The sequence below is a fragment of the Colossoma macropomum genome, unplaced genomic scaffold (assembly GCF_904425465.1).
Source record: "Colossoma macropomum unplaced genomic scaffold, Colossoma_macropomum, whole genome shotgun sequence".
Classification (NCBI taxonomy): Eukaryota; Metazoa; Chordata; class Actinopteri; order Characiformes; family Serrasalmidae; genus Colossoma; species Colossoma macropomum.
This window is the reverse complement of record NW_023494804.1, coordinates 15,225,702-15,238,864: the sequence shown is the minus strand read 5'-3', so window position 1 is coordinate 15,238,864 and position 13,163 is coordinate 15,225,702. Positions and strand designations below refer to the sequence as shown.

The 13,163-nt window shown below is 42.3% G+C and overlaps 1 protein-coding gene across 1 annotated transcript in view; it reads right to left on the bottom strand.

Moving 5' to 3' along the window:
* The window catches only part of aak1b (AP2 associated kinase 1b), a 60,052-nt gene extending 51,771 nt beyond the window's left edge, over window positions 1-8,281 (bottom strand). The window contains exons 1-2 of the mRNA XM_036594845.1: window positions 6,884-8,281; window positions 168-286 (exon numbers count right to left, since the gene is read on the bottom strand). Coding sequence (XP_036450738.1) covers window positions 168-286; window positions 6,884-7,046 — 282 coding nt within the window. The 5' untranslated portion in view covers window positions 7,047-8,281. The remainder of the gene's footprint in view (window positions 1-167; window positions 287-6,883) is intronic.
* Window positions 8,282-13,163: the final 4,882 nt, after the last annotated feature.

The following is a 13,163-nucleotide window of genomic DNA, read 5'->3' as shown; positions in this document are numbered from 1 at the left end:
GTACTGAACATGTGCACCACATTGAGGCTTACAGTCAGGGTTCCCTTTTTTTCAGGTAGACACAGAAGTGGTTCTGTTATGGCACTGTCTGAGAGAACCTTTTTGGCAGCTTTATATTTCAGAGTAAGTGAAAGTTGAGGTTCAGGTAAGAGGAAAAACGCACTCACCATGATCTGTATCTCGCGGCGACACACCTGCAGATCATGCTCATTATTAACATACATCCGCTTCAGGGCACAGCGAACACCCTGATGAGTCCGGACCAGGAACACGATCGCAAAACCACCTGCAGGACACAAACAAACATCAGAGATTCAAATATACAGATAAAAATCCAGCATAACTAAACAGTCAGGATGTAAACAGAGTCGTTCAGAGCGGTTTGGTGTGAAATGCTCCGTTCTAGAGAAACTTACAGAAGGGTATTACATGAAATGGTTATGAATACACTGTCTGATGTCTGAGACACTGTTTTGCTAAAGTTTGAGAAGATTTTGGCCTTGAAATTCATTCAAGGTGGAGGGATACATGCAGGGTGTTGTGAGGCAAAATAGTCAAAGAAAACCTATTATTTCAGTTTTTCCCATCATCAACGTTCCATATAAAACTTAAAAGACACATATGGGTTCACTGGTGGTTTTGGATTGTAAATGAAACGTCTATATTTGTGTTGTAGTCATGGCGACCCCTGGTTCCTATCACCATCACTGTAAAGAAATCTGAACCATTTTACTACTCTGAATCACTCTGTTTACATCTCACACACTCAATTATGGGGGAATTTGTAAGAAAATATCATTTATGATACAGTGGGCCTCGTTCACCAGTGTTTTAAGTATTCTTGAGAAAGATCCTAAGAAAAAGTCTACGTCAGATTCATGACGTGTTCTTAAAGCACAGAACTGTTCTCACCTTTGTGCTCTTGAGTGTGTTTAGATTCTGGTCTTAACTAAGAACAAACCTCAAATAAGAAAACACTGATGAATGTCAGAATCTTTGTAAAAACTGCGTAAGTGGGTTTAAGAAGAAATTTCATCTTAAGAACGGTTGGTGAATGAACATCTAATGGACATCCACAGAAGTGCAAGTAAAAGGTGAGTGACTGCACAGTGACGTAAATGTGATTAATTGCAGACACTTAGTGAAGTTAGAGACAGTTTAATTAACTCACAGAGGCATCATCATCATCATAACCATCCCCTGCAGTAATCTGCCTCAGGAGAAAAGGCCTTTATTGTAATTCTACACTGAATATCTGCAGAATCTCTTGACCTTGAGTGACCTCATTACTCGGGAGTATATGCAATTAATGTATGCAGTATTGTTTAATTTTGCATTCAGCATTTAGTTTAGTATTTCAGCACATTTGTTTTCCTCAAATGTATTCCTGTATTTAACTCAGTATTACTTCTCATTGTTATCTGTATTATATTTTTATTTCCTTCTTCACCCCGACCAGGCCATGCACACACCGAACAGGCCGTATATGCACCAAACAGGCCGCATTCACCCTGAACCGGCTGTGCATACACACGAACAGGCCGCAGACACCTCGAACAGACTCCCCGAACAGGCCACGTACACCACAAACAGGCCGCAGACACCCCAACAGGCCGCATATACACCGAACAGGCCGCATTCAGCCCGCGCTTGCAGCATACACCACAAACAGGCCACATTCAGCTCGAACAGGCAGCGTACACCACAAACAGGCCGTGTACACCACAATCAGGCCGTGTACACCGCAATCAGGCCGAATTCAGCGCAAACAGGCAGCGTACACCACAAACAGGCCGTGTACACCACAATCAGGCCGTGTACACCACAAACAGGCCGTGTACACCACAAACAGGCCGAATTCAGCCCGAACAGGCAGCGTACACCACAATCAGGCAGCATACACCACAATCAGGCCGTGTACACCACAAACAGGCCGTGTACACCACAATCAGGCCGTGTACACCACAAACAGGCCGTGTACACCACAAACAGGCCGCATTCAGTCCGAACAGGCAGTGTACACCACAAACAGGCAGCATACACCACAAACAGGCCGAATTCAGCCCGAACAGGCAGCAGACACCACAAACAGGCAGCGTACACCACAAACAGGCAGCGTACACCACAAACAGGCAGCGTACACCACAAACAGGCCACATTCAGCCCAAACAGGCAGCGCACACCACAAACAGGCAGTGTACACCACAAACAGGCCGCATTCAGCCCGAACAGGCAGCGTACACCACCAACAGGCAGCGTACACCAAACAGGTCTCATTCAGCCCGAACAGGCCGAGCACGCACCAAACAGTCCGAGCACGCACCGAACAGGCAGCGCACGCCTCACACAGGCCGCGTTCAGCCCAAACAGATTGCGTACACCACACACAGGCCGCGTACACCACACACAGGCCGCGTACACCACACACACGCCGCTAACACCACACAGGCCGCGTACACCACACACAGGCCGCGTACACCACACACACGCCGCTAACACCACACACAGACCGCAAACACCACACACAGGCCCCATACACCCCTAACAGGCTACATACATGCTGAACAGATTGCATATACACCAAAAAGGCCGCACACATACCGAATCGACCATACACACTCAGAACAGATTGCATACATGCCAAATAGACCATATACACAGTAAACAGACTGCATACGTGGCAAACAGACCATATGCGTGCTGAATGGACCACATACAGGTTGCACACACGGCAAACAGGCCATGTACACCACAAACAGGCCGCATTCAGTTCGAACAGGCAGCGTACACCACAAACAGGCCGTGTACACCACAAACAGGCCACATTCAGCCCGAACAGGCAGCGTACACCACAAACAGGCCACATTCAGCCCGAACAGGCAGCGTACACCACAAACAGGCCACATTCAGCCCGAACAGGCAGCGTACACCACAAACAGGCCACATTCAGCCCGAACAGGCAGCGTACACCACAAACAGGCCACATTCAGCCCGAACAGGCAGCGTACACCACAAACAGGCCACATTCAGCCCGAACAGGCAGTGTACACCACAAACAGGCCACATTCAGCCCGAACAGGCAGCGTACACCACAAACAGGCCACATTCAGCCCGAACAGGCAGTGTACACCACAAACAGGCCACATTCAGCCCGAACAGGCAGCGTACACCACAAACAGGCCACATTCAGCCCGAACAGGCAGCGCACACGACAAACAGGCAGCGTACACCACAAACAGGCAGCGTACACCACAAACAGGCAGCGTACACCACAAACAGGCCGAATTCAGCCCGAACAGGCAGCAGACACCACAAACAGGCAGCGTACACCAAACAGGTCTCATTCAGCCCGAACAGGCCGAGCACGCACCAAACATTATTCTTTTCATATTTAACTACATTAACTGAATTTAATATAGCTTAACTTTTTGGCCTACATGAAAGTGACAATAATTCAAACGAATGAAATACAGCACAGGGGCAGTTATTCTGACGCACCACAGCACATAGAAACAACCATGGCAGATTTAATGCTTGCTAATTTAATTTACTTAAACAAAAGTTTGCCTATAATGTGATCATTCATCATAATGTGATCTGTTCTATGAATAAAAACAGAAAGTGTCTATCACGTTTGGAATAATGCACTTCAAGCGAAGAGCTACCGCGGCTGAGGGACAGCGCTGAATGTGTGTTGGACACGTCTGGCCAATACCTGATTTGACTAAAGGGGACTTATTCTACTTTTCCAGATTTTCTCTTTCCTTTAAGGTGGGTTGTATCTTTTTGTGCATGTAAACATTCTGCAAAATCACAAAGCTCAGCGTTCCCTCCAGAGGAAGAAACTCTCTCCCACAGAAACCACTTTTCTCAGCTGCCTGAAACACTTAGTTGGAATTCCAGCCCTTTTCTTTTGTTAAAAGGTGACTCAATCTCGTAACACAGTCCTTACTGCCCGCCTATCGGCGAGCTCGACACACAGCCCCTCACACAGCGCACAGCAGCTCCTGGAGGAAGACAAGTGTGGTCAGTGTTGTAGCTTGTGGAGAAGATGCTGACCCAACTTTCAGAATCCACTCTGGATCAAACTGATACGGCAGAACCGTCGTCGCTGGAGAAACAGGCAAGCGGAGTTTACAGCTGCTCAAGAGAGAAGGGTCTGTCTGCAGACTGAAGAACAAGGGCGGAACATGGAGGGGCGGAACCGCTCCGGAAGCTGACCAATCAGAACAGAGTGAGTGAGCTGACCAATCAGAGCATGCTGGGCTCATCAGGAGGCGGGGCTTAAAGACACAGGAGCTCTAACAGAGTGTTTCAGACAGCAGGTGAATAGAGATGAACAGTGTGATGAACAGTTGAAGCTGTAAATCTGTTCTATTAGACCAAAAATACAATTATCAACTGAAAATGAGAATAACAGGCCTTCTTTAATAAGATCAGTATCTGTGCTGATCTTTCATATATAATAAAATCCCATATACACAGTGAATAACAGATGGAAGCACATACACTGAAAAGAAACTGTCTCAGTATCACAGCTCACATTCATTCACAATTGTTAGAAATGCAATTAATGCAATCCCTCAAAGCAGGCTATTTAATCAGAGGAGCAGATGAGGAGGGATTTCAGAGAGAGGATTTAGGCTGCCGAAATAAAGCTGCTCTGACCACACCGAGCCATCACATGACACTTTATGATTCATCCTGTCACAAAAACCCACACAACTACATTTGCGACTACTCAGCCCACAGCAGTTTAGCCCTGCCCACTCACAATGAAGTCATAAGGAGTGTTTGAGCCCAGACTGCTTCTTGGAAAAATGCAGGGCAGCCAATCAGAACAGAGATCATTTACATAAATCAGTCTTAAAGGTACAGCAACAAAAACAGCCTGTTGAATTCTAAGGGACAAAAAGCCGTCACATGACACTTTATGATTCATCCCAATAAACCATCATAACAATAATACAATAACAAAAACCTTCCACGTGTAAAATAAATTTAAGTTCCCTTTCATCACAGTCACAACAAACCCTTTTATCCCAGAAATGGTAACTTTACAGAGGACGGAAAAAATTTAAAAGCCATTTCTGTTAGTCCAGCAGCATCAGTTTTAAAGAGCTAACTTTCCTCACCTTTTTTAAAATTAAAGAATTTGTCATAGCATGTAAATACTGGTTAAGTTCCAAAACGTATCATTTACTACTCAGCTCTGAAATCAGTGTTTTTGTGATGTCACAAAAACCCACACATTTACATTTCCAACTACTTAGCCCACAGCAGTTTAGCCCCACCTACTCACACTGTCATAAGGAGTGTTTCAGCCCAGACTGTTTCTTGAATAAGGACCAATACAGGGCAGCCAATCAGAACAGAGCTCACTTACATACATCAGTCTTAAAGGCACAGAAACAGAAACAGCCTATTGAAATCTAAGGGATAAAGAGAGTCATGTAAAAATGAACCATAACTGTTTTTGGTTCATAAAACTACACAGACATTATAAATTGGTCTTAGTGGAAAAATAATATCTAAAAAATGTAAAAATTATAACACATTAAAGAAGCCTTGATCATAGTTAAGAGAGAGGGCTAAGCCTCTACCACATCAAGTAGCATCATGCAGGCCTGAATCATCACACCTGCCTAACCGTGACACTGTATAACACACTGATCTATATACATGGACTGAAGCACGGATACAGCACTGCTGCTTTTAGCTTTGTTACGTACTTCTGTCTGTCTATTTAAGATAACAGTGTGTCTGCCGTTCTGCAGAGCTTAGTTTGAAAAGACCTTCTCCACTTTATCCTGATGATCTATCCCAGAGACCTGGACCTGTATTTATCAGATTTCTCAGAGTAAAAACGCTGATCTAGCATTTTAGCACTAAATAGAGTTACATGAACTGATGAGAGCTGATCTGATATCTGATATCTAATATCAATAAATATGGGCCTCAGTGTGTTTTTTTTCCTGAAGCAAGATTAGAGACGTCCCTATTTATGCGTGTGTAATATACATACATACATATATATATATATATATATATATATATATGTGTGTGTGTGTGTGTGTGTGGACAGACAGACAGATAGATAGGGCTGGGTAATATGACAATATAATATGTTTCCTTATAAAGAGAGTAAAATTGGTCCAGTTTAAGTGGTTTTAGTGCCAAATATTACATTAAAATCATTTTGTTCACAGTTTTTTTATGTAGCAATACTGGTTCTGTTCTGATCAGATGTCTCAGAAAATAAATGTGACAGATCATGCACTGTGAAAGCGTCTTCTCTTTGTAATTCTTCTTTTACTCCTTCTTCTTATTCTTATTATTATATTATTATTAAGAACAATTATTAATATTGTCCCATTATTCTTAATATTATTTCAGGATTCCTACTGGAATCCTCAGCTTTAGGCTTTACTGAGAAATATACATCATGATACTTCAAGATACATTTTCAAGATACACACTATAAATCACAATATTTTTTTTTAGATTTGATACCAAGGAACAGACGAAACGAACCAGCAGTCCCACATTTACTACCAAAACTACACATACAGTGACGTTTATACAGCGTTTCACCCATCACACTGCACTAACGCCAATGGCAGGACTGATTAGGCTTCTATAATGAAACGTGCAGCTGGTCAGAGCTCTTTAAATGCTGACGATGTCCACAATATGCTCAGAAAAGTGTATTGTGGCATTATTTATCACGATACAACCAAATATTGTCATATTTGCCCTCTGCTCCTACCGAGAACTCCTGCTTTGTGAAACATCCTCCTCACACATGGAGAAGAGCTCTGCAGGCAGGAGGCCACAGTGACCCCCTGAGATGGACACATGCTGACCCTGATGTCCTACATACCTTCTGCCAGCGTTTCCTCCACGGTCACCTGGTGCCGTCCCACTGTGAAATTGCGGCCGATGAAGTTCCCTCCTGCGCCACTGGACCCTCCAGATCCACCAGCGCCTCCGGAACCCGGGCCGGAACTGACCAGCTCCCTCCGAGAGTCAAAGAACTTCTTCATTGTGCAAAATGTTGTGTTATCAGGAAACAAGTAAAAATACAACCCTGTTTCTGTGCCCTGCCAGTGATGCTGTTATGGGTTGTGAATGTAAACAGATGATCTAAAGCCTCTGAGCTGAATCAGCAGGAGCTACTGCTGCATCACCAGCGGCCTGTGTTTGTACTGGAGTCCAGCAAACAACTCAAAACATAAGAGAGGCAAAAATGAGACTGCCACTGTAACGTTATTTCTGACCACTGCCATCCAACATCTGTCCCCAGCCAGCTGTTCTGAGCTAGGAGAGGCAACACTGGCGCATTTCAACAAAACACAAAATAAATAAACCGTTTGTTTGGGACCTTAAGCATGTCTCTGGGCTCTGTGTAGCTCTGTTAAACCGTTAGACACGATTTTAGCTGCTTATTCCAACTCCAATCTGAGATAAAGGTCTGTAAACTCAGCCATTCAGCATCGCTGATGCTAATGCTAGCGGTGTTTGATACAGATACAGCTCAGGCTGCAGGCAACATTTAACATGGTATATACAACATTACAGGGTAAATAATCACAAAAAAGACATACACTTTATACTAATCTAAGCGAACGTGCAGCTAACAAGCCAGCTAACGTTAATGACCCCAAATCCGCTAGCTAACCAGCTAAAGGACGGGATTTACTGAGCTAGTTAGCTAGCCAACTACCCCATGAAAATCACTCAAAATTAAAATGATATGCACAACGACCGGTTCTCACAGGTACCCAAAACTGTTAACTAAACGTTAACCTTCAAATTAAGACATTTCACCGGTTTGTAAAGTGACAGCGTGGCCAAAAACCGAAGCGAGAAATCGCAGCTAGCTCGTTAGCATTCTCAGAGGCTAACAGCAGCTAGCCTTCACAGCAAACCGGCTCCCGCTTCACATCAGACACTTATAACGTCAATGCAACGTCCAACCTGCTGATAACTTCTCTCTGTTTCAATGCAGAACAAATCAGTGAGGTGTGAGGGAGAGTTTGTGCCCTGATTTTTCTTTCTGAATCTTCTTGTTGGGCTGATGTGTTGCGGAATGGAGAGTGAAGCCGGAGTCCAGCGGGGCGCTGGAGCATCGCCGATCTACAACTCATTCCCATGAGACTTTCTGCGCAGCGGAGCGCTTGCAGATCGGCGAAAGTGAGCCGCTGTGTGTAATACGTATTAATGCACTCCAGATGTTCAGCGCAGCTTTACAGTGGGGTGGGTTCAGATATTACAGGGCAAACCGGTCCTCAGGAACCCTCCATTTCTCCCAGCCCCAAAACGTCTGAACCAAGCTTTTGGAGACACTGAATACCTGGTACAGGTGTGCTGGGAGCTGGGCTGCAGCAAAGATGTGGACTGGCTTTGGTAATGGGCATCGGTTATAGGGAACATCTAAAGCAATTATACTTATTTTATGTTCAGCTGATGCTAAAGTAGTGTATTTTGTCCTAAATGTACAGAAAGAAATATTATAACCAGTCTCAAGTTACATACGTACAATTTACTGGGAAAGAAAAGAACAAACTAAAGAATGAATAGAAAAAAAATAAAGACTTTATGCTCGATCCAGGTCCTGGAGATGTACTACCTGAAACGTTCAGATACAACACAATTGGCTCTAATGTTCATAAGCCCCTAAAGACCTCCATTACCTAGATCAGGTGTGTTGGATCAGGGTGGTAGCTCTCCAGGAGTAGGACTGATCACCCCTCACTGATCAACGACATTCGTGACCTTACTGTATTAAAAATAAATCACTCTAAACAAATTTCAACACGAACAGTGTGCATATAAATGATGTAGTAAACTATAAACAAAATAACTACATTATAAAAAACTCAAATGTTGATCTAAAACATATAAAAGCTCTATTATTTTTGTTTTATTGCATTATGTCTTTCTCATTTTTTTTCCCCACCCGTATTCAGACAGCTCCTGCCAATTTATTGGGCGGACTGCTGGAGAGTTCAGATCGCACGCAGCGGTGTGGTTGAAGCTAATCACAGCGCAGGAGGGCGGGACTTGTCTGACTACTGGTAGAGAAAAATGTCTGTCCGTTTCAATGAGGACATGAAATACGATTCAACCCACATTTAATTAAATCCAGCCTTCGGTCAGATCTTAAGATTAACAGAGCAGCTGTTGAACGCGTCGCACCAGCTGATCTAACGCAGCATCCCAAAGCACACACTTCTCTACTTCACCTACTACACTAATGAGTGAACTTCTAATGGGATATGCGCCATTTTTGCACGCTATTTAGTGAGCTAGTATGCAGTTTGGGACGCGAAATAATAACGGAACTCTCAGTCGTTTAACTTTTCAGCTTTTGTTTTTATCACTACAGCAACAAATAAAATAAAATCAAGTCAATACACTCAAATATATCAGTTAATACGCCTTAAAATTGAGATTAAAGTGTTACACAAAACGTGTTTTACTACCTTTGCTGGATTCTTTATGGATTTGTTATCTCATTACAAACAGACACAGCACTGCAAGCTGCCTACCAAAATGGCGGCAGTACAACTGTGACATCATCAGAATACTATCAATTGGCAACTCAGCAAAATTCCATGGAATTCCATTCACAACGTAAGCCCTATTCCGCACGGATTACATTTCCATGTGGTCATGGGGTGATATTCTTCTTTCACAGGTGCTCCTCTGTGATTTTATTTCCATCTGAATCGGCCCTGTCTGTGTTTTTCTGCCCCTCCTCTAAGAAAACTACAGACTGGATTACCTGCTGTTTTTCAATGAACTCTGTGCTGCTCTGATCATTTTAGTCTCATCTGTGTTCTTCCAGGCAGACGTCGCCTCGCGTTGGAGAAAAAGCTTTAGTCTCTGAGTGCACATAGCCATCCTACTTTAGACTCCACCCAGATAGTGGAAGAACACTGAATCAGTGTTGAATTACAGTTGCATTTTCTTGTTTAATGTTGATGATCACCGCGACCCAGAATGATAAGCAGTTTAGATGATGGATGGGTGGATGGATGGAACGTTGATGATGGAAAAATGACCTTCATTCTAAGTTAAACTGATCAAACGTCAGTCCCCTGGAGGAGCTGGAGCAATCTGACTCTGTTGCACTGTTTACGCATTTAAAAGTGTTTTCACTATTTGTTCTCCAAGTTTTTTTGTTGTGTTTATAGTAAAATTTCGTCAAATGTGTGGATTACGTTAATTTGTGAGATACTAGTGTCATGAGCCTAAAGACTACAAAACTGAAGACTTTTCTCCGACGAGCAAACTGCAAGTGGAATGGGACCTGCCTCATGGGTCAAACTTTATATTTAAAAGGTACCGAGTAAGTTAACTACTTAGTTTGCTTTGAGCTCTACACCCAAATCCAGCTTAGCTGACTTGTGCTCAATGCACCTTTCTAGCTAATGTTAAGTCATTAGCGTTAGCATTAGCTAGGTGCTTAGCCACCACTCCAGCACCATGAATTGCAGTTTCATGACTGTTATAACTGTTTTGTGCTGTTCAGACATGATAAATGGCAGCGGTTCATATACTTTGGGTGATGTGATTAGACAGTTTGGGTGATGTGATTAGACAGTTTGAGTGATGTGATTAGACAGTTTGAGTGATGTGAGTAGAGTGTTTGCATGATGTGATTAAACAGTTTGAGTGATGTGATTAAACAGTTTGATTGATGTGATTAGACAGTTTGGGTGATGTTATTAAACAGTTTAAGTGAACACGTGGCTCCTGGGTGCAGTACTGGAGGCAATCATCCTGCAGTGTATTCACTTCTTACTGTGTAGGTCTTTTCCACTCTGTGGTTTTGATTTCATCACTTGTTTGTGAACCTGAATACAGATGAAAAAGTTCTTTCTCTCTCTCCTTCTGTTGGTCTAGCAGTCATGCAGTTTTTGCAGCTCTGTCCTTTGTAAAAAAAAAAGGGGACCTCATGAATCACAGACTACAGAACCAGGGCCAACCGAGCTAAAGATGTTTAAAGACACTGAGCACACTTTAACACTTGTCATGACACCCCTGATGATGCTCTGACCCCAGAGGTGTTTCACTGGTCTAGAAACTGCTGACTGTGTTTTTAAGAAGTGTAATTTAAAAAACTAAAAATGTGTGTAAAATTTAACTTTAAGGGAAAATAGAGAAGCACTGTTAAAAACAACTTTAAAATACTTAAAATGTCAGCGAATACATTAAGTGTATTACACACAAGTTTAAGAAATATTATTTGTTGTTAATACAGTAATTGCATTACTGTTAATACATAAGTACAGTATTTATAGGCGTTTTGACCATCATGACCATCTTGTATTACAAATTACAAAGTCTAAAATAAATGGTCATTTATATTTAGTGGTTGTCACTTGACCTATATTGTCCAGTACACTTAAGTAGTTTGGAAGGTTACAGGTATAAAATTTACATACATAAATACATAAACATGTATTTGAGTACATCTTAGTAAATACTTAAAGTACATACTTTACTGAACCAGAACTGCAAGAGAACCGTATTCTTAAATACACTAATTATGTATTGGGACTGTATAACCTCATATACTAATCATGTGATTATAGAGCACAGTTAGTATTACAAACATACTTTAGCAACTCAGACCTTAAGAGTGGTGACAATAACACACGACTAGTATAGCTAGTTCAGATAAAATATGACAAACATGTATCAAGTACACATTAGTGATTAGTGATTTAGTACAAATTAGAGGTTCCAAAATATCATAACTTCAGGATAGAACTTTATTAGCCCTTCTTTAGCATACTTTATTACACAAAGCTCAGCAGCAGCTGTACTGCAAAGAATTATATTTTAAGAAAAGTGAGATCTTCTTATGTGTTGTCCAGCTAGTCCAGCGCGGAACAGCACAACACACACATCTTGAAGTAGAGCAACATGATATTGCTCAGGGCATTTTGTTTGGTGAGGACTTATTTCACCTTTTTCTTTAGTTCACTGCGTTTTGACGTGTGTGAACCCTCCACCTGTATACAGGTCTGCCACAAACAGCTGAACCGGTCTGGCAGAAACCAGCAGGTCTCAGTCCGCTTCAAACCGAACCCTCTCCAGTTCAGTGCTGATGGAAAACAAGGGAATCAAACAAGGGAATTCGGCTTTACTTCTCTTTTAGATGCATAACAACTGTTTTAATGACTGACTCTTTAGACTCTCAGCACGAGCTGCTGTTAAAATCAATAGACGAGCCATAAAATAATAGAGAAGAGACGCATTTGATTTCAACTCATGGATCCCGGAGCATATATTTGGTCGACCTGAGTGGTTAAACTCAAACTGATAAACTGATGACAAAGAAGCAGATAACAGGTAAAATTTATCATTATTGTTAACCGTGACAATGCTAACCCAAAAGCCCAGTGGGTGAAGTGAGATTACAAAAACGCTCAAAACTGGAGACTCTCGAGACCAAACAGTTACTCTTTTGGGAAAGCCAGTGGAGTATTTTGAGTGAAAACACGACAGACTGCAGCTCCAAATCACCTCATCTACCTCATACATTTCTATTCTTTTTCCCCCTTAAAAAATCCACAACCATGTTGTTTTTTTAACGTTTCATGGTTTTTAACATCCCTGCAAATTTTGCAAACCTACTGACAGACAGAATGGCCAATCTGATCTTTTTCAGGATTTAAGAAAAGAAAAACAAAATTCAAAAAGTAGATTTTAGTTTTCCTGTGGGAGGCTATGCTATGTAGTTATACACAGGTGGGCCTTGGGGTGGAAAAGGTTGAGAACCCCTGATATAAACAATAGTTTTATGTACAGCTCAACGTTTACGTGCCTGAAATTGCAGTATTTTGCTGATGTAAAACCTAAACAAGTCTGGTCATACATGATAAAATTTTTGACTCTCTAGTTTATCTTCTCAGCTGCACAACCAGCACCACTAACCCCACAATCACAGCTCCAAGTACAATCACCACCACCACAAAAATCCACACGGGTCCCGCAGCTCCTTTATCTGTGTCCAGAGCCAATGGGTCATCTGCAATACAAAAACATACTTTTAACTAAACACCACCATTAAAGCCAGCAGCAGATTCCTGCTCAGGCAACTCTGACGGAGCTAAAGAAGCACGTAACGTACCCTTCACTTCATC